Below are 21,141 nucleotides of genomic sequence, written 5' to 3'. Positions count from 1 at the left end.
CTGCAGGAGTGCGCCGAAGAGAGCGAATGGCGTCCGCGGCGGTGGCGCCGGGCGTAGAGCGGCCGTGATCGTATAGTGGTCAGTACTCTGCGTTGTGGCCGCAGCAACCTCGGTTCGAATCCGAGTCACGGCAAGAACATTTTTTTCTGTTTTGTTTTTTTTTCCCTCTTCCTGCCGCCGTCGCTGCCTGCGAGCGCCTTAGCCGGGACGGCGCGAGACGACTCCGGTCCTCCCGGCCCCGGCTGCGGGGTGGTTGCGCCCGGGACCCGGCCTTGCGCGGGAGTTGTTTGAGACAGAGAACGCTAAAACGGCAAGAAAAAAACAAACGCAAAAAACTCCTCCAAAAAAAAGCACTACCAAAAAAAAAAAAAAAAAAAAAAAAAAAAAATCACCGCCCAAAAAACAGCAAGTGGCCCGTACGGGGATCGAACCCGCGACCTTGGCGTTATTAGCACCACGCTCTAACCAACTGAGCTAACCGGCCCGCCATGCACGCGCTCCCACGGGGTCCGTCGACAGCCTATCAGCTGCCTCGCCCCGCCCCCGCTCGCGGCGCCTCGGCCGCCGCTCTGGGGACCCGCGCGCATTTCCCGCCGCCCCTCGGCCTGGGCGGCGCCGAACTGGGAAAGCGCGAGGGGGAAACGGCTGGAAAAGGTGAGGAGGCGGAGCCGCCGCCTAGGCGGGGAAAGGCGGCATACCAAAATGTGCACATATCCGGTAGTCGTGGCCGAGTGGTTAAGGCGATGGACTAGAAATCCATTGGGATCCTCCCGCGCAGGTTCGAATCCTGCCGACTACGAGCAGATCCTTTTCCTCCTGCTGAGTATTCCCTCCCTCTCCAGTGTCCGAAGTCCGCTCACTGTCTGCCTGTTTTTTTTTTTTTTTTTGACACAACAGAAATTGTCACCAGTAATAAATAAGGAAAATGAGGAAATTAGGAGCCACTCCCCGAGAGCGCCAGCTCGGAGCGGAAACCCTCCAGTAGGGAGGGGTTGCCCCCGGGAGGGCCCCCGCCTTTTTGGGCAGGGCGAGGCGGGGCTCCCCCTGGCCCACCCGGCGCCGTGGCTTAGCTGGTTAAAGCGCCTGTCTAGTAAACAGGAGATCCTGGGTTCGAATCCCAGCGGTGCCTGCGCTATTCCCGGCCTTCTCGTAGATCCATTTTGGAGGAGGCGCCGCTGGCCCTCCCGCCTCCGCTCAGCTCTTCTCGTACCCGCTGCCCGTATCGTGTCTGTCTGAGTAGCGGGAGCCGATCGTTTTCGTCATTTGCCCCGCAGAGGCTGAAGGGTCCCCATGGTTTCAGCTGCCGCCCCTTCGGAGGGCGTCTTCTGGCGCCGATGTGGTCTCGGCCCGTCGTCGTTTCGGACAGGAAATCGGGCTGTGCCCGCCCGCGGGGACCGCCCGTGACAGGTCAGCCTTGGGCAACACCTTTCATTCAGCCCCTCGCTTCCGCACGCCCGGCTGGACACCCTCCCCGCCCGAGGAACAGCCCCGGCTGATGAAATCGGAGCCCCAGCGGCAGCAGCAGCATTTGCGCGGCTCTGTAGGCGATCGTGGTAAGGTGTGGGCGCCTGCAAAAGGGCGGGGTTATGTCCCCTTGTGCTGCTCGGACCCAAGGAAGGCGGGGGAGAAGCCGCAGCAGCGGCCCCCAAAACCAGCGGGTAGCTTCAAAAAGCGAAGTGGCCCGTACGGGGATCGAACCCGCGACCTTGGCGTTATTAGCACCACGCTCTAACCAACTGAGCTAACCGGCCGCTGTGTCACAAGCCCCTCCAGCCTGGCACATGTCTGACTGTGGCCAGGGCGGTGCTGACCACGACTCGCGCGGCCCACGCGGCGCCGGTCCGGTCCGAGCCGATCCGCGAGGCCTCGCCCGCGCCGAACGGCAGCGCAAACGCGTGGGCCCCGCGCATGGCCCCGCCACACTTCCCTCCTCCGCTCGCCCACCCACGGCGGCCCCTGCGCGCCCACCCGCGTTTGGCGGGCGCACGAGGTAAAACCACCGCACGGGGCGCAGGCGAAAAAGAAGAAAAGGTATGTCAGGAGTGGGATTCGAACCCACGCCTCCAGGGGAGACTGCGACCTGAACGCAGCGCCTTAGACCGCTCGGCCATCCTGACCGCTGAGCGACTGCCCCGGCCGGCCCCATTCGACTCCGCGGCAGCCCAGAGTGCCCTGGCTCGAGCCCGCGAACAGAAAGGACAGCGGTACCAGGGCAGGACAGCGGCCCAGCTGCCCCTTACAGCCTCCAGGCACTGGGTAAACGCCCCCGACAGACGTGCCTGAAACACCGCTTAGCAGCAGGAACCGCTGTTCTGTCACACCCTCAGCGACCGTAGGTCAAGGCTACTCTCAGCCCTCCACCAGAGACCCAAGAATTTTGTGTTGCAAAGACCTGCTTACACCTGGACTGACAGTATTTAGAGTTTTGCTCAGTTCTGCGGATAACTGTGCAAACTGAAGTAACACCACTTATTTATTATTCCTTTAAAATAATTTGACTTTGAATGCCAAATTCACACATTCACAGCACACTGTAGCAGTAATTTGCCAGTTAATGAGATGGCATCTAGAGGTAGATGCTAGACCTTCAGAATTTCCTCAAAACTAATACTCAGAAAAAAAACCCCACAACAATTAGGAACTCAGGTTCTGTTTCATAGAAACATAACAGAAATCTACTTCCCTGCTTCAGTATGGATTTTGAGCAGGTATAAAAATGGTTCTTCACTTAAACAGAAAAAGTCCTCAAGAACAAAGGAGAAAGTGAAGTATTCTTTTAAGTCCTTCCTTACTTTTGTTACTTAAAATTCTAAAGTTTATATAGTTTTCTTATAGCATCGTGCTCAATTTTTTTTCTTCCTTCATTGCCCATCCAACCTCACCACTCAACCTCTGAACCTTCCCGCCTCATGTCTGTCTCCCTTGCTCTTGTTTCACTTATGCCAGTGCATCTCCTGTCCTGAAAAGGAAAGTCTTCTAACTAGAAAGCATTCATACAAACAAGAAACAAGCACACTTTTGTTGCAAAACAATAGCTTAACTTATAACTGTATTAATCTTTGGATACACGATCAAACATCAGTATTGAAACAAATTCTGGAAGTTGATAACTTTCCAGAACAGTTATAAAAATGTAGTTGTTTGTTCAAAATAAATGACCACCTCAAAACAGAATTCTTATGTTGAAGGCTGCACAGTTACTTGTAGGTATAAATTACTTTCTGTTGGGTATTGCAAAAGATAATTAGATGCCAAAGAGAATTTTGAGGTCAGCCAGAGTGAGCTTCGTGAAGGTCTCTCCTTTGCCTGACAGAACCTGCTGGGCAAGACCTTTCTTCCTCTTCTGGAGTTGCAGGATCTTTTCTTCTACTGTTCCTTCACAGACAAACCTAAAAAAAAAAAATTAAAATCAAAAGACAAAAAGCCCCACCATCTCAAGTGCGACGAAAAAGTGTCAGTGTTATAAAAACACTTCCCCAGTAAATTTTGAAAGATTCATCTTACTTAGAAATTAATAATTAGCAAATTATATGACTGACAAAACACACCTCTGAACAGAAACCAGCTGTCCTCATATCCAACTATGACAACATTTCAAATTTAAGTCTGATGCACTTCAGGACTCAAATCTGGTCATCTAAAGTAACAGTAATTCTGTGACAAAATCCTGTAAAGAATGATTGCTTGTTAACTGATGGGCACTTATTATACCAAAAACACTGTACCCAAAATAGCATTTTAGATTCCAGTCTTTGAATTTGCATTTATAGTAACTAAGTTAAATCTTTTAGTACTTGGTTACAGATGTTTTTTCTAAAAGTCAACTTTCCCACTTATTAGAACTCCACTCAATTAAGAGAGATGGATTGGTGCCCAAACTGTTCTAAGGAATGAACAGGACATTGCCACTAATCCACAGGCTGAAAAACAAGAAACCCCTGCTAGCTGTCAGGACAGCAACATGCACGCAAGTGCCACACAGAACACATGAGAACGTTTTTATCTCAGTGCCCAAACCTCAATGCCACTGTCAGACCTTGTGTCTAGCTCTAAGTAGAGAAACCAAGGACTCGTCTCACTGACTCAAGCCAGACAGTATATAAGGAGCAGCTCCTCATTCTGCTAAGTAAAATGCTGACCTGTGTATCACAACATCCTTCTGCTGCCCCACACGGTAAATGCGGTCACATGCCTGGTCCTCCAGAGCAGGATTCCTGCAAGGTAAAAAGAAAAAAAAATAGTTGCCTCATTTTCCTGCCTCCAGGGAATTCTGTTTTCTTCCTCTGTAGAACTAAAACTGCTCCCAGACTACCTTAGGTTTACCAGCTTGATGACCAGCATTCACCCTGACTGCATTTCCCTTTGCCCTAGGTAGAAGTATTCTACAACTCCACACAAAGCCAACTGCGTGACTGAGACCACCGGTCCATGTAGCCCCAAGTCTGGCCAACAGCTGGTACTCAGAGAAAGCTGAGTAGCTGGTGAGGAAAGAGAGTGAAGCAGAAAGGCAAACCCCAGTGAAAGAGGCCATCACTCCAGAATATTTACAGAAGAAATGGGTCCATTTGACAAAATCCTAGGAATACTTGTTGGTGACCAACTTCCATATTGTAGAAGCATCTCCTTAATGCTGCTACTCAGCAGCTGGTTTTGTATGAGGCTCATTAGGTTGCTTTTTAAGTTCTCATGAGTAATATTTAGTTGAAAAAACCTGCGATTCTGACTTTTGAGACAACATAAATATCAGCAGCTGGCACACACTGTTTTCATATGTAAAACCCAAAGGTACTCTAGCTATGCCCAGTTACTGGCTATGCTCAACACAATCGATTTGTTTCAAGCCAAACTGCCTGTAGGCATTACTGCACCATATCCATTACTGCAAGAAATTAAGCCAGGGACTGCCAAGTCCCCAGTAGCCTTTTGTGATACAGAGCTGCATACCTGTGCTTCTTTGGATTGCTGTTATGCTCTTTTTTTTCTTGCCCCTACAGCACTGTATTTCATGGCACTGAGCACTGGACTGACAAATCAGTGTCTTGGTTGGAGGCTGTAGTAAAAACACTTTTCCACAACTAACCATTTGCCCCTACTATAAGCTAAACACTTCCCTCCTAACCCAGTTGCATCAGACATCACAATACAAGCAATGAGAAAGCAACCAGCATGCCCTAAATATCCTCTCCAAGATAGAATTTGTATTTCTCTTTACCAGTGCATGTCAAGGAGAAAGAGATGGTTTCCTCCAGTCAAGTTCAGGCCAACGCCTCCAGCCAGCAACGAGACCAACATTACCTTCAAAGGCCAAAAGAGAGTTAAGGAACCAGTTTACAGTCATGAAGCCAGACATCACAGCTGCTCATAGCAGCACTAGGGACTGTCTCCCTGCCCTGACTGCATACCTGAGGCCCTTTGGGATTGTTATTGAACTCTTCTACCACATCCATCCTCTGTTTGGGATTGACAGAACCGTCCACTGTGGCATATTTCAGCCCCAGGCGCTGCAGGTGCACAGCCACAACTTTGAGCATGCTCGTCCACTGAGAGACAACCACGCTGGAGGAGAGAACAGGGAGTTCACAACCAGCTCTCTGTGTACTGGAACAGTTTGGTCATTGCAGTGTCTCACCCAAGGGGCTACAACAATTCAGGCACCCTTCCCCACTGCAAACTGGAACCCCTTCCCAATTCAGAAAGAGAGGCACCTGTAGGTGTAGTGGTAGAACCTGCTGTGGAAGGCTAATACCCAATAAACCTCACATAAATTTAATTTAATCTGTAACTTTCACCTCTGTTTTTGGATTTTACATTTCCACCTCCCAAACACAAATCTGAGTCACATCACTGAGCTTTTTCTGCAAAATGTAAAAATCAACAGCAACACCAAATTTAGATTCCCCATAGCCTCTCACTCCCCAATTTCTTGGACTAAACAGTTTGTGATGCAATAATTTGTTTAATAGTGTCTTGAAAGGGAACAAAAGCAATGTTGGTTCTCCCATTATGAAGGGAATGCCTTTTTGGAAAAGACTGGAAAAAAGCTTTCTACAAGTCTTCTGATCAATGCATTCCTTTATCTCTAACAGGTTCAGTTTTAATCTCTGCTTTAGTCCTCCACTTTTTTTGGGTTGTGGGGTGCGCAAATATTTCTCATCACAACCAAATTATTCCCAATCCTGTTTCTGGAGAATAGTCTTCCTGGGCCTCAAGGCCTGAGATTTCTCACACATTCCCTTATGTTTACACTTACCTGTATCCTAAACTCCCCTCTTTTATCTTAGACTTTTTTTTTTCCTCAACACTTGTGTTCAACTACTGCAGTACTGTCACCATTTTATCATACCGTGAGTTTTGTATTAAATTATTTTATTTTAAACTATTTCTGCTGTTGTCAAGAAACAGTGTGCTTCTCTCCATCACTATGTCTAAAGAAAAGGACACACTTGCCAACCTTTTCTGTGGCTCTGAGTGACTCTGAATAGCTTTCAATTCGGCCAAGAGTTGAGCTATCTGCAGGAAAAAAAAATCCAAAACATTAGTCTGTTTGCTCTCGTAATCCAGCTCATGCTTGCATGTTCTTAATTAAAGTAGAAAGTGATTAAAACAGCTTTTCAACTGGAATTTCTTTTGTGCTTAGAGTCTGAAGAGATTTTAATAGTCACTGTTAAGAATACTACCACAGAAAACAGGGTCAGGACATCAAATCATACAAGCCCGTCTTACAGATTCCAACCTTCCTATAAGAAGTTACTGCAACCTCTCCTCTTGTTGCCATCCCTTTTTCCTAGCTCTTCACAAACACCATGGTCTCACATGCAAGCTCTTCTGAACTTCTGTGAATCTGTTGTTTAAGATTTTCACTGACAGTTTTTCAGCAGTCACATTCTCACAACTTTATTAGAAGTACCCCATAACACCTGAGTAGTTGGAGCCTTCCCAGAAGGAGTTCAGCAGGCTATCAACCTACTCATCTGATTTCATCTAAATTGGACACATAGCCTGATCTGCAATTACCAAGGTGTGACAATTCATGAGCCACTTAAGAGGCAAAATGCTAAAATCCAAGCTTCTCAAGGAAGGTAAGAATGCCACAACCAGAATACCTTGGTGCTCTCCCTGGTGATATCAAAGATATCTGTTTGAAAAGCTGTGCCATTGAGGTAGACTGTTGATTTGGAATCAGAAGTCTGGAGCTCAGAGAGTGTCAAAGCACCAAGTTGTTCTTCAATGGAGAGTGCAAGGCCTTCACTGTTCAAATTAACTTGATCCAGAGCCTGTGGAAAGAAAGCAATATAATAAGGGATCACAGCCAAACCTGAGATCAAATTCAGTGCTGATCCAGCCAGCACCATACCTGCTGAGGACACCAGCTTTGAAGGATGCTATGCAATATGAAGACAGAACAATTAAGAAACACTACTGGATCAGACAACAGTCCCTTTGGACCTTTATTCTGCCCCCAAAGGGGCAGTGTATGGAAAGCATGTGATCTTAGCCATTTCCTGTGGTCCAGTCTCCTCAGACCGCCCCCAGCATTTAACAACTGCAGGATTACAGATGTTAGAACATAAATTCCTGCCTGTTCCCCTAATAGCTGAACTTCTCCACAGCTGCTTTATGTGACAGAGCCAAGAACTCCTGAAAGATCAGTCTCCTTCAGGCAAGGCAACCTCAAAGCACTTAGAGAGCTCTCCAACACACAAGCCCTTGAAACAGGCTACACTTGTGCACTTTTCAAGGCTAGGTTAAGATTAAGACTTCTTTACCATTAAAATTCTAGTTCCCTTTTTATCTGAATAAAGGTATTTCTAGAGACACAGCTGCCCATGTAAGTCATGCTGGGGAACTCTTCGGTAAAAGGTAAGCCCATCTAAAACATCTTGGGCTTTAAAACACAGAGTCCTAAAATTGACTCTGTTCATATTCCCATAGCTAAGAGGAGCAGAGGTGTTACCAAGTCTGTTAACTTACATAAACACTTATAAGATCCCCACAAAACCCCTCACACCACTACAACATAATGCAATTACCACTTTCAGTAAGGAGAGATGGCAGCAGCACTGACGGAGCCTCAAGAGCATGGACAAGACATGGACAGTACTTGAGACCTGGGAGGCACTTTCTGAGGCTGCTGGAAATTCCTTTTGACTGACTCCAAACTCTTGTGCAACTGTCAAGGAAGGAAGACAAAACATCAAGAGCTCTTGGAGACATTTCCAAGCACTGTCAATCCACTTTCAGGAAGAGGTTCATGAAGAGGAGTCAAGAGTCAACAGGCAAGCAAATACCTGATTTAACATAGGAACCCATCTACCCCCACTTTAATCAAAAAAAGAAGAAAAAAACAGCAACAGGACAAGTCAGAGTATCATCTACCATACACTAATACTGACATCTATTCTCTGAGCAATTGGACCTTTATTTCAAAGGAAATTTTAGTCCCAAGAAGGTTAAGGTATTTTCCCAGAGCTAAAACAATGAGAACACACTTCTAGAATATTAAGATATGACTCTTTGTAACATCAGGGGAGCATTTTCCAAAGAAATTCTAAGTCCTGACCCCGGGTCTGTTCCCCCTTCTGAACTGTGCACTTAAGAGCCACTTTTGCAAATGTTTTCAGGGGAGGGTGTGCTCAAACCTTTCTCGAAGGGGTTACCACCATCATACTCTCTGTCTTCATTTTTCTGCTCTTGTCTCTTTAGGTAGGATTGTAGTGTTGACCTGGAAAAACAAGACAAAGACACTGGGATTCACAGCAAGAAAAAAGGCAAGAGGGACCCGAGCTTAGCAAGCTGATGATGCATTAAGGTAAGGAAGGTTTCATTAATCATTCAGTCACAAAATGATCACAAAAAACCACTCCGTTTTGTTTAACTTGAGTATGATCAAACCAAAGATGCATTTTGGAAATCACAAGAGGAAGCAAGTCTGCTTTTTGAGTATGAGAACACCTTTAAATGTATATTTAAAAGGAAGGAAAAGTCTTTACAGTGACACTGCTGAAAGAGCCTAGGAGAACACAAAGTGATGCTGGCTTGCATTACAGCTATCTGGAGAGGCCAGCATAATTTCTAATTGTACAAGAATCACAGAGCAAAGATGATAATTCTCTCCTTTACAAGTACTCACACATCATCATTTAAGAACTACTTGTTGCAATTCCAAGTCTTTGGAGTCTTGAAATCAGTGAGATTAAGTGTAAGGCTAGAATACAAAGCTCATACAAGGCATAAATATATGGGAGAAAAGAAATTAATCAGTTTTGTCTAATACCAGAACAAGCAATGTATTTTCAAGCACACTAGACAGATCAATCAGAAGGGGAAAATACTAACAGGAGTTTGTCCAAAAGCTCCTCTCATCTGAAGTGAATTTCTCTTCTGATTTCCCTATCAAAAAGAAACAAACCCAAAAAATACCATATCCCTACCCACATTCATACCTGGATCTTGCAAAGAGCACATTGTACACAGACTGCTCTTCTGCTGTAAGTTTTAACTGATGCAGCTGTGTGTTGCGCTGGGGCAGAGATACCTGAAGTGAAAATTCACAGGATCAGACGTAGTGCAAAAATCTTACAGACCATCACCAACACCAGCAATCCAAGATTTAACACAGTACTCTTAAGTCTCAGAAGACAGCTGTCTGTTCACTAAAGCCATGTGTATTAATGTAACTATAACACAACACAGACACTCACGGAACTCCAAGGAGCCTGGTTAACGCTCAAGATAAAATCTTTATTCCAACTCATCCAGTAACAGGAGGCAGGAGCTACTAAGTATGAACTGCTTGACAGCTACCACAGAGGGATTAATTTTTGTGTTGCTAAAGTAGCTTATTTCCCCACTCAAAAATCAGACAGTACACCAAAACTATACATTTTAAAGGCTTAAGACACACCTATGACCTAATACTCCGTTTAAGGGACTGTTTGTAAAAAGCAATGCAGAAAGCCAATGCTACAGCACACACCAGGTCTATTTGACATGTGGCAGCTTGGGTTCTCAGAGATCTAAGCTAGTCCAGTGATCTAGACTAACTTTCCACTAAGCGGCCATCTACATGCAATTACTTGACATATTTTTGTCTGTATGTGATTTATGACTGAAAGGTTTCATTATTCTCCTTAATTCTGCTTTCTGGGTAAGCAACAAAAGCATCCCACAGGCATTTGCTCCTCTTGCTCAAGAGAGTGCAACAGACAGGAAACCCCACCCATTAACAAATTTATGCATGTAAATAACTGTCTGCTGCAAGGAAAACAATGGAATGATGGCAATAGTTGTCAAGGGTGAAGTTCTTACCAAGGGCTTGCCAGCTGAATCCAGCTGGTCCTTCCTTCTCTGCAATAACAGGCTCCTGGTTAAGAGGCTTAGCCTCTCTCCCCCCTTCCTTGTGTTGTTATCTACCTGGTACTTCCACACTTTGTACTCATCAAAAGGAGAGCAACGTAGAAACCTATGACAGGAAGGAAGGAGACTTCATACCAAGGGAAGAAGAGTTCTTCAGTTACTCTGGAGTGCCCAGACCCAAATTCCTTGCTATTCCTTGCTACCAAAACAAACCATTTCCAAATGCCCTAACTGCATCACCAAGGAGCAGCAAAACATTTCCAGTGTAATGGTGGTGATAACTTGTTTGCTCAGATGTCTTTCCATCACTAATACTATAAGCACCTCTTTCTGATTCATCATCTCCTCTTAGCCCGTAATGTTTCAAGCATCACCAGCAAACAAAGGACATCAAGCTGCAGGCACTTGCCAAAAAGCACATTCATCTGTCAAACTTCTTACTTGACAATTAATTTCAATTATCCAAAATTAATTTCAAATGCAAGTTCTCTCTGGTTCTCCAACACCATTTGTAGTCTTCCCCCCCCTCAGCAATGAGGAGCACCTGTTCATCATTGTTCAGAGAATCCAAAGTTTTCACCCTTTCCTTCAATGCCCTTGCAGCACAACACTCTGAGAAGGTCCTCCCAGGCTGCCCTGCTAACAACGGGGATTAACTCATAAAACCTCTGTTCATTAAAATTGGTTTTGTGCATACTCATCCTGAAGTCATAAGAGATACAAAGTAATTTGCCCTTTGTCCTCCATGGAGGTAGAAAAGCTACAAGCAACAGCAGACACATGGTCAGCCTTGTGCAATGCCTCAACCACAGCCTTTGCAATCCAGTACCAAGTGTTAATATAACTAATCTCACACCTATCTTAGAGACATCTCAAACTTAGAAACTACCTTAGCACTTCATCAGAGAAGAATTACTAGGACTGGATCCCTGTCCATGTGGTCATGTGCAACCAGCTCACCTCAGGAGAGAGTACATGTCCAGCAAGTTGTTCTGTATTGGCGTCCCAGTGACAGCCCATCTGGCACTAGCTCGCAGTTTGCATACAGCTATAGAGGTTTGAACCCTTGGGTTCTTAATATTGTGAGCTTCATCCAATATAATTCGAGCCCAAGCTACCCTGAGCAGAGGGGAACAGGGAGATGATCCACTCTGAAAGAAAAAGCAGACTATAACCTGGATCAAAACCTTGCTAGGCTCTCCAAGGAGCCACAAGCACAAACATTTTTCCAGCAAGGAGCCTTTTCCTGATGTTAGTCAGTAGCAATTTGTGCTCTTACAGTCTGTCTTGGTTTGAAAGACAGCCCCAACACTGTCATGTAAGAAATGGTCTCAAAAAATCATCTCTTTAAAGCTTTCATGTTTAAAGTTTATAAGCTGAAAACTGCAAAGTATTTGCCTGATCTTAATAACAATTTCTAGTATTTTGCTCATTTTCTTGCTTTTAACGTTTTATCATATAATGTTCTTACTACAAGAGGTGTTTCATATCAGTTACATTTTGCTATGCTGAGATGAAGGACCACATATAATTATTCTGATCTCTCAAAAATGTTATAGAAACCACCTCTAAGTTTCAGGAAATTCCAAGTCCTGTTTTCTGCAACAGCTTTATCTAGAGCTGTGCACAGAGGTAGGAGACAGCAATATCCACACCAGCATGGGACTTCATCTACACTGTGCAGTCATTTCAGTCAGCACTCAGCAATCACTTCATTATTTTCATAGCCCAGCCAGCGCACTGCTGTTTCTTCAAGGCAGCATCGAAGTTGCCTCAGTCTCAATTCAGACTGACCCAGAGCCTGAGCACAACAGGTTTCTGGCAGTTTGGAGGGACATTAGTGCTTCAAGCAACAAAGAACATCAAACAGGAGATTCTACTGCTCCTTCACCTCAAAAAGAGAACAAGATTCACCACTGCATTCTTAAAATTACTTTTTTTGACATTTCAACTGTATTCAATGTAGCATATTCTGTAATTCTACAGAACAGATATATTGTGAATTTATCTATTCTTGCTGCACTTCACAACACTTTCTCTCATCACTTTGCTTTTATAAAAACAATCAACAGGGGCTTATGAAAAAAAATCAAGCTGTTGCTCACTGTAACACATATAAGGTGCTACTTGAAACAACAATGGTTTGCAACACCTCAGAATAAAACCTTAAGGCAATTCCCTATCGACATTATGGCTTCTCACCCCCACATCATGGTCCTGAGCAGGAACTTCCCCCTCCTCTTTGCTTGTGGGAACTTCCTTGGAGAGAAGGCTGTAGGTTGTGACAACAACATCATATCCAGAAAGCCTGCATAAAGGGAAAGCAGTAATCAGGAGCAAGAACACATAAGGAATTCATTTTGCAAGACAGACTAAATGCATGCTGAAGAATGCATTTAAGAACAACACAGCTCTATAGGAGCTGAAATGCTGACTTTTACAGAAAACTGAGCTTCATTGCAGTCAAACAGGAAAGTTGCATCGTCCCTGTTTTATGGATACTGGAAGTAGACACAGCAAGCTCAAGATGACAGTAAAAGCCCATTGTCCAGAATGCACACCACATGGGATGCACCCTACTTAGAGCCTGACACCCAGGAATATTGCTTAGCATGGCCTGAAGAGGTCTAGAAAATATTCTGATCTATACATACAGCTGATAAAAAAATACAACTATAAAGCACAAGCATGGAAGAAACTGCCACTGACAATCTTCGCATGCAAGAGGTATTTTAGAGAATATACACCTTTTTTTTTGCTATCAGAAGCAGCAAAAGCCTCCACCAGAACCACTGAGCGTGGGCACAGGCCAGTAAATGTTTTACTAAATACACCTTGACAGCACACATCAGCCTGACTTTCTGGATCTTCCACATTTCAATACTTCACATTCTTCCATCATTTTACAGCCACTGAATTTCAACTTTGATAAACACAATCTCTTGCTAGCACTTTGCTTTTCTTAGTCATATTTATGGTTTAGCACTTACACCTCTGCATGCTTATCTCGATTTGGCCCGTGGTACAAATAGATCCTCAGTTTGCCAAAGGCCACACGTCTCTCAATCTCTTTCTTCCAGTGATGGATCAAGGATGCAGGACAAATGACTAAAGTGCAACTAGAAGGGATAACAGTGGACTCTAAAAGAAAATATTGCAGACAGGTTTCAATGTCTTCACATTAGATTAGAACAATGACAGAGTTTTTGGAAATTCACAACTGAGAAGAGTGTCCAACCAGTTCCATGAGGATACAGTACAGACTGTGGACACAGAAGCAACACTCTTAAAAAGCACTAGCATCCCCAATGTCTGTGGACAAGATAAAAGTAATCATTGGGGGAGCGTTGGAAAGAAAAAAGATCAGTCACAGGGAGGTGAATAGTAAATATTTTAAGTCCTTATGAAAACCATGCATATGTTTTAAAAGCTATGAAACCTTTTGCAAACTCAGCATATGTTGGCTTTAACTGTTTCAGGAAAATAGTAAAAAAAAAAAAAAAATTCCCCAAATAATATAAAGTAATGAGTTGGAAAATCCTACACATCCAATGGAAGACAAAAATGACCCTGATCAAGAGAAAGGCCATGCAAGGAAGCACAGTAAAATTTAGCCAAATGAAAGTTTCCTGCAGAAGGAAAGTGAGCACAGATACAGTGTGTTGTTCTACGACCCATTAACCTATAATGCTTTAGGCATTTCAAATGGCACTTCATCATAATGTATGTGCTGTAGGATGGCAACAACTCTGTACCATTTTTGGATAGCCATATTTCTAACGTCTCCTTCTTCTTCTCTGTCTTCAGCTGCTTCTGGGCCAGAATGAGAGCAATCATCGTTAGAGTCTTCCCCAAGCCCATGTCATCCGCTGCAAAAAGACACACACCAGTTATCACCTGCAGAAATGAGCCCCCTTAGCTGAGATCTACACTGAGGGAAATACTACAACAGAAAGTGCCCTGGGGAACGCAGCAAAATAAAAATACACAGATGAAAATTTCAGGGTATGGTTTAGTAATTGGTTAATACCTGTAGTTGGTAAAAGGGCATAGAAAACAAGACCTTTTGACATGCCTACAAAATAACCAGCAATTGGCCTCCAACTAAGTTACATGCAAAACTTTGCTGCCATAGATCCCACAAAATCCCCTTTCCCGTTCTGTTGCTCACCCAGAATTCCTCCACACGGCCTCTGACTCTCTCTCCACAGGAGCCATGCAAGCGCCTGTTTCTGGTGCTGCAGCAGTGGAACCTGAGGGGGTGAGACAGAGGATTTGAAGGAAACACCTGGCAAAATTTAGACACTTCTGCTTCCTGTTCCAATTATCCTGTTCAAATGTTTTACTACAATCCTACTAAAAGGAGTTTACCTACCTGTTCTTTTTTCACATGGATTGCAATACCTAAGGTAGGCAACTCCTGAAGACAGGAGGTCAGCAGTACCATAGATGAGTCTTCCCAATGCCTCATGCACAAACCAGCTTAGTGCCTCACAGTGCTCTGAGAGAGCAGATAACAACAGCTCGTTCAGCTGGAAAGTCCACCCCAGACTACCTTGCTTACAACACCTATCACTGTCAAGGAAAGGGATTGAGAACACTTCCCCTTTTCTCACTGAATCTAAGACCCTGACAGACTCTTAGAACAGGAAGAGGGACTACATACTACCACCACAGGACATTTAGTGGCCTTCCCCACCATTGAAAAGGTCCCAAGACAATGTGACAAGTGACAACATATATGCATCTACACACCATCTTGTGGAGGCATGTGCCTTCCAATACCTCGCATATAACCTCAAACATGAGTTCTGCATCACCTCACAGACAGAGAGCTGCTCTTGGCAGATCAGAACTGACTACTCTGGAGTCCATCACACTGCATGAACTCAATCACCTGCAACACTTTTTTGAAAGATTATTTCTTACAGCTCACCAGGAAGAATGAAAAATGAGGTTCTCAGACTGTTCCTCACACCTCTGTTCTGCCCATCATGTACAAACAACATCGATGGAATGTAATTAGAGTATCTGCTTCCATTAGGATGCAAAGTATGTCAAAGTGGGAAGGAAGGAATGCTCTAGGGTACTACTCAGAGGTTATGATTCACTCATCAGCATAACAGCTTCCATCCTTGCCAACCCACCTTCAGTCCAGAGGGATCTTCAGCTGCTGTCTCTTCTGTTGGACAGGATTCTAGAGATTTATGAAGATGATTAATAGCCTCAAATGTGGCCCTGTGTACAGCCCTGATTCGGTCTTCTGTCATTCTTCCCCCATACAGATTCTGCACACCAACACTCACTGCAAAGATAAAGTATCAGAGATGTGTTTACAGAGCTAACTTTCCAAGCAGATCTTTCACCTCAGAGATTGACTTCAGTGGCTGCAGATGCCTGAGGGACAGTATGCAGCTCGCAGTAACAAAAAAGGTTTAGTACTCTCACATATATCCACCAGTTGCAGGATTATTTCAGAAATAGTACTCAACAGTGTTCTCTGTAAATGACAGAGTCTTTCTATACTTACTTCCAAACCTTTGGCCACTGGAACCCAAAGCAGCAGCAGCCAAGGGGTGACTGTGTGAGCCTGCAGAGGCCTTTGCTGAAGAATCCTGGAGCGGGAGTGGTGCTATCAGCTTTGTACCACCTGGCCTGCCAGCTGGGTTAGACAAAGATTCTTCATGGTGGCAGCTGCTGCTCATGCTGTCCTGCCCTTAAGGAGAAAGGAAGCACAGGCTGAAAAGGTTGCACCGTGAACCTCAGAGCCTTGCTCTACAGCCCAGAGAAGAGCCTTCATTTTGCCCAACAGTCTGCTTGCAAAATACTGTGAAGTGGTGACACCAATTTAATAGCAGGTTAGCACATCACCTGAGCCACTACAACGTGCTCTTGGCCTGCTGCTGTGACAGGCAACGCGTCCAGCTCCAGCTTCAGTATGTGGTTTATAGCCACACACTGAACTCTGCAACTGTGATCAGAGCAGTGCAAAAAGGTCAGTTTTGCACACTGTTCCCAGACAATTTATTAATCTTGAAGATATCTCTCCTGTCAATATTTTGAACACAAAAACTATTGAAACATCCAAGAACAAATGGGCCAAGAGCTCATGAGCTTTTCTCTCTCAGGAATAGCACACTGGAAGCTGCTCATTTTGAATCTGGTAACTGGAATATTCAATCACAACAACATGCCTAAACAGCACAGTTCCATCCTGCAACAGAGGGAGTTAACACTTCACTGGCATGTTCTCATGGAGATACCCGTCTCAGTCATGTAGCCAAAGCTGGAAACCTAGATCCTAATGGTGGGAGGAAACTCCCTTGGGAAGCCACCACATTTCACAGGAAACTTTTGAGTTGTTCCATTCATCTGCTCCCAGACACGTATTTTGCAATTTACACTTTCCATCTTCAGTAAATCTCAACAAACATTTTATAGACCACAGGCCATATATAAGTTTATGCTGTATTTCCTCCATATTAACAACTATTTTTAAGACAAATTGTTTTGTAAACTTCTGGAGGCAAAAAAACCAATTATCCCTACCTTTTTCACTAGTATCTGCTGTTGAAATGTTAAGAGCACTGAGTGCAGCTTCCAAATCCTGCACTTGCTTTAATAACCGTTCCCCTTTATCTGGCAGCAGCTGAATGTTCACTGTAGCCAATGTACTCTGCAAACACGAAAAAAAACCAAAACCTGAGTGTGGTTACCAAGCTCTCTGCCAACACAGAACAATCTGGTCAGAAGTCTAAGCAGAACTAATCTTATCTCATTTTGATTTGTATTTTGATACTGTTCTGTAATCTCCAAAAGCTTTCAAGTGTCATTCAGTACAATTAAACAGTCTTTTAGCAGAAAATAAACTAACCATTAGTGTTCTTCAGAAAAGATGGAAGGACACAGGGACTCCTTTTTATGAAACAGGTAGTCAAGTGACTTGGAAAATCCTGACCTCTCTCAAAGCACCCAACATTTAACCTACTTGAACAAACAACACTTCTGACTTTATTTTGAGGTTCTTTTCTGAACTCTAGGCAAACAGAGAGGTTCACAGTAAAAACTGTAGAACATAGTGATTGGCAATTATTTGAAAAAAAAAAAAAAAAAGCAAACAGGTAGTTAAGTTTACTTCATCCTAGTGTGAACTTTCATAGCTAGATCACTCCTACTGCACAAGGCCAAGAGAGGCTACCAGAAACAGCCATGTTACTTACAAAAGTTAAGCTGGCTGTGCACTATCCCATCTTATGCAAATTACTTTCAGGGTAAAAGACAAGACACAACCTCAGGTGGGCATCCCCAAATGCAGAAGGCTGTATTACCTTATAGGTAATTGTTTTGTATCTGCTTAATACAACCAGTCTGTACATAGGCTGAATTCCCTCTCGCACCACATCCTCCTACACCACATTTTGAGTTTGTGCTGCGAAGAGATACCATATTCTGATGCCTGTCATGAGTAAGGGAAGTGACTCTGAAAACAATAACACCCTCCCCACCCCCCAAAATAGGTGCAATAAATGACCTTTTTCTGTTTCAGCTGGACTACAAGATGGTTATGAAGCATTTTAGGGTCCTTGGGTCCTTCCATGTGACATGATGCTCCTGCTCCTGGCAAAGATGTCCCCTGCACACTCTTTCCTGAAGGAATCTCAACTGATTTCTCAGGTTTACTTTTACCTGAGGAGGAACAGCCAAATTGTACTTCATCACTGTCACTGCCAGAAGCTTCCCCAGGAGACCCTGGTCCAAGCTGTGCCTTGGGCAGCTCTGCCTGTGCACCTCCCCTCAGGGCAGCACACTTCGATGCTGACTGTGCCCCTGAGGGGGAAAGGGCATCTTCTTTAGACACCAGTTTAATTCCACCATTCTTCTGACCAGTGCAATCTTTCTCTCTTGTTTCCTTATCCCCACAACTTTTTAAGCTTTTGTCTCCAAGCTGCTCCTCCACTGGAGGCTTGGTACTTGTACTTTGCTTTCCAAGACTTAGTGGCAAGAGTTTTGATCTCGCGCCTGGCTCCTTGTCCACATGCTCAGAAGGCTTCTTGGATTCCCTGCCACTGCCACCATATTTCTCTTCCTCTGAAAGCATATTTTTCCCTTTCCTGGTCTCAGAAAGGCCAAGTTTAGATTCAGACACTGTCTTCTCCTGAAATTCTGAGTCACTTTTACTTCCTGTGGATGGTTTCTTTTTATTTTTGAGTTCTTCTAGAGGTTCTGTCTCTGTGGAGGAATCAGAGGTTGATTTCTTTTCTTTATGTGACACCAACACTCTCTCATTCTCTGCTTTAACTCCTTTTGCTTTACTTTCCTCTCCATTTCCTTGATTCATCTGTTTCCAGGATGATGGTGCACAATTCTTGTCCAGCACTTTGAATGGATTTCTTTGGCTAGTGGGATTGAAGAAAGGTGCTGTGCTGGGCTGGGATTCCACGGCTTTTGACGCTTTGGTAGCTTTTGGATCCTGTAATTTATACAAGGGAATAAATGCTAACATATAAATTATTAAAGCCTGTTAACTACACACACAACCTGATCACCTCAAACAAGACTTCATTCTCTACCAAGATCATCTTTCCTATCATTCTAACACAATCAGGATAAACGTTTCATTAGAAATCCAAAACAAAACTGCTGGTTTTCTACTTCCTTTGCCATTCCCATTGTTTTTTGGGATCAAGTCCCAACACCACAATCTCTAGAAAAGAGGACAGCCAGGAATCAAATCCAAGTTCCTTCTAAGACTGAAGAATAGTGAGTACTTCACATAACCTAAGAGAAAGAGAAGTCTCATCTAGAGAACAGCAGGCCTCGTACACTTTTCAGTTAGCAGACAGAAAATCTCCCACTAAGTACTTTCAGAGGTGACTACTGTATGTGGAATGAAAAATCATGCTGGAATGAGGTGATACTAGAATACAAAGGAAACACTCATACCTGCCATGGGACGCTTCCACACCATTTCTTCCCATTCAGCTTACTTTTAAGGCACCGGTAAAACAACCTACCAAGGATTAAAACAAGATTTCAACCGCAGGAGCCAGTAAAGAAGCTCTAAGCACTCTTTAAAAAGTATTTTGCACCAAAAAGCATCACAGACAAGTTCTGTTCATCTTTACATTCAGACCTTTGCATAACAAAAGGCCATGAACATGGGCAACAGAGAGCAGTGTTCTCTGGATAAAGATTCCCAGGCTTTGGGGTTTTTTTTTTTCATTTTAGCTATAGAAGGGTAACTGCTCAAGCAAAAATACCATCTACGTTTAGAGCCTTAGAAGCATCTTATGATTTCAAGGTGTAAGGAAACAACTCTTCTTTTAGCTACACTGCACAGACCACCTCATCTTTACAGCCACTCAGGGACAGAAATACTTTGGATGTGATTTCTTTTTCAAACTAGCAGCCAACCAGAACTGCTGCAAGTACTTTATCAGAAGTAACACTGGTGAATTTGATGCTAAGTTTGGATGAACGCAGCCACAGAGCCCTGTTAAATTCTGTTAAAAACAAACATTATCTGATGACCCAGGTTTATACTATTGGATATAACTGCTAATAAAAGTGGCAAACATTTGGAAACAGGGTAAATGAAGGCCTCAGGGCTCGACGACCCTTTTCAATTTTAGAAGGAAACTGCAAGTCAGTCACCATAAAACAATTCCAAACATTTCAACATGCACATTAAACCCCCATTTCCACTTTGAATGGCTGGCAGTTCAACTCTCACTTCTCATAAATAATAGAGAGAGCTAAGACCCTCCTGATCCTAAGAATGACGATCTTTATTTCAAATAGGCAGCATACTACAAAGTAAGTCTTCAAATATACCATAAAAATGAGATACTCTAATAATAGCCCTCCTTTCCTCACAGGACACATGTACAGCCTAGGTGGATGTTAAATCCTCATTTCAGAAAAACTGCCAAATCACAGGATTCAAGTTTTCTGACCAGTAACTGCAAAAACGAAAGGACCATTAGTCAGAAGCACTTTGAGAAGATTATTTTAAGAACTAAACATAGGATAAAGAAGGAAGAAGGAACATAGGTTTTACCCTAAAACCATAGGTTTTAAGGCAGACACACGGGTTTAAAAAATTTGAGGAACTTACTGGTATTCCTCTCTGTCCGGCTGCTGAACCAGGACTTGCAGCTCCACCACGCACCCCTCATGGATCAAGCAGTGAGAAGCAGGAACCCTGAAAGGAAGAAAGGAGAAGCGGAATAATAGAGACAAGACGAGCTGCCCAGGAAACTGCCACGGCAAAACAATCACTTGCGACAAAACAAAGATTACGTAAGAAAACAGGTTTGAGGCTGCTGACACAGCAGTGAACTTCCCTCAGGACAGGCACGTGTGTTCCCTGTCCCACAGTCCCCCTCCTGCCGCCCCCTGCCCTGCACCTACGGCGCCGGGAGGACGAAGCCGCAGGCAGCGGGGCCCTGCGTCCCGCACACGTAGAAGCTCTTCCCTTTGTTGGGGCCATCGCGGACGCCCGTTTTCAGCAAGCAGAGGGACCCTGCGGAGCGGAGAAAAGCAGAACTGGTCAGTCCGAGACCCCCACACCAAACCCCGCCGGGCCCCCCGGGCCGCCCCTCACCGTGCTCGGCGCACGGAACAGCCTCCATGGCCGGGCAGCCCTTTGAACCGGCCAATGCCGCCCGGCCGGCGCGGCACAGCCAATCACCGCGGCGCTGCGCTGCGCGCGCCCCGATCCCCGCCCGCCCCGCGCCCTCCGGGCCGCGAGCAAGCGCGAGGGAGACGCTAACGGGGCGTGGC

At 44.5% G+C, this 21,141-nt stretch overlaps 1 protein-coding gene, 1 long non-coding RNA gene and 6 other non-coding genes across 9 annotated transcripts; 4 read left to right on the top strand and 4 right to left on the bottom strand.

Annotated features, from left to right (window-relative positions):
• The first annotated feature begins 61 nt into the window (after nt 1-61).
• TRNAH-GUG lies at nt 62-133 on the top strand. The gene has a single exon. It is a non-coding gene; the product is annotated as a tRNA-His (tRNA).
• Nucleotides 134-410: 277 nt separating this feature from the next.
• Nucleotides 411-484, bottom strand: TRNAI-AAU. The gene has a single exon. It is a non-coding gene; the product is annotated as a tRNA-Ile (tRNA).
• Nucleotides 485-623: 139 nt separating this feature from the next.
• LOC125321330 lies at nt 624-14,359 on the top strand. Its single transcript, XR_007201511.1, has 3 exons — nt 624-1,553; nt 8,704-8,809; nt 14,164-14,359. It is a non-coding gene; the product is annotated as an uncharacterized LOC125321330 (long non-coding RNA).
• On the top strand, nt 718-799 carry TRNAS-AGA. The gene has a single exon. It is a non-coding gene; the product is annotated as a tRNA-Ser (tRNA).
• TRNAT-AGU lies at nt 1,056-1,129 on the top strand. Its single transcript has one exon. It is a non-coding gene; the product is annotated as a tRNA-Thr (tRNA).
• TRNAI-AAU lies at nt 1,678-1,751 on the bottom strand. The gene has a single exon. It is a non-coding gene; the product is annotated as a tRNA-Ile (tRNA).
• On the bottom strand, nt 2,035-2,117 carry TRNAL-CAG. Its single transcript has one exon. It is a non-coding gene; the product is annotated as a tRNA-Leu (tRNA).
• Nucleotides 3,017-21,069, bottom strand: TTF2 (transcription termination factor 2). 2 transcript variants are annotated; one of them, XM_048293997.1, is made up of 23 exons: nt 20,963-21,069; nt 20,770-20,881; nt 20,474-20,560; nt 19,300-19,366; nt 17,888-18,826; nt 16,906-17,032; nt 15,887-16,072; nt 15,504-15,661; nt 14,528-14,609; nt 14,112-14,225; nt 13,347-13,497; nt 12,559-12,664; nt 11,317-11,507; nt 10,309-10,462; nt 9,444-9,535; nt 8,640-8,722; nt 8,031-8,170; nt 7,104-7,274; nt 6,452-6,510; nt 5,403-5,556; nt 5,213-5,295; nt 4,140-4,214; nt 3,017-3,389 (listed from the first exon to the last, which is right to left on the bottom strand). In XM_048293997.1, exons 1-23 carry the CDS (start codon nt 20,988-20,990, stop codon nt 3,245-3,247), a joined length of 3,504 nt encoding a protein of 1,167 aa, XP_048149954.1. In that variant the 5' UTR covers nt 20,991-21,069; the 3' UTR covers nt 3,017-3,244. The 2 variants fall into 2 exon arrangements, with proteins under 2 accessions (XP_048149954.1, XP_048149956.1); XM_048293999.1 differs by lacking the exons at nt 20,474-20,560; nt 20,770-20,881; nt 20,963-21,069 and having other exon boundaries at nt 17,888-18,852; nt 19,300-19,359.
• Between the last annotated feature and the right edge of the window lie 72 nt (nt 21,070-21,141).

The sequence above is a fragment of the Corvus hawaiiensis genome, chromosome 2 (assembly GCF_020740725.1).
Source record: "Corvus hawaiiensis isolate bCorHaw1 chromosome 2, bCorHaw1.pri.cur, whole genome shotgun sequence".
NCBI lineage: Eukaryota > Metazoa > Chordata > Aves > Passeriformes > Corvidae > Corvus > Corvus hawaiiensis.
The sequence above is the reverse complement of the archived record's forward strand: the minus strand, read 5'-3'. Positions and strand labels throughout refer to the sequence as shown.

Coding starts and splice junctions, on each gene's coding strand:
- TTF2 (XM_048293997.1), bottom strand. CDS start 20,990: ATGGAGGCTGTTCCGTGCGCCGAGCACG. Junction 13,498..14,111: donor AATATGGCTATCCAAAAATG/GTACAGAGTTGT, acceptor ATTTTCTTTTAG/AGTCCACTGTTATCCCTTCT. Junction 8,723..9,443: donor GTGCTCTTTGCAAGATCCAG/GTATGAATGTGG, acceptor TTGTTTTTCCAG/GTCAACACTACAATCCTACC.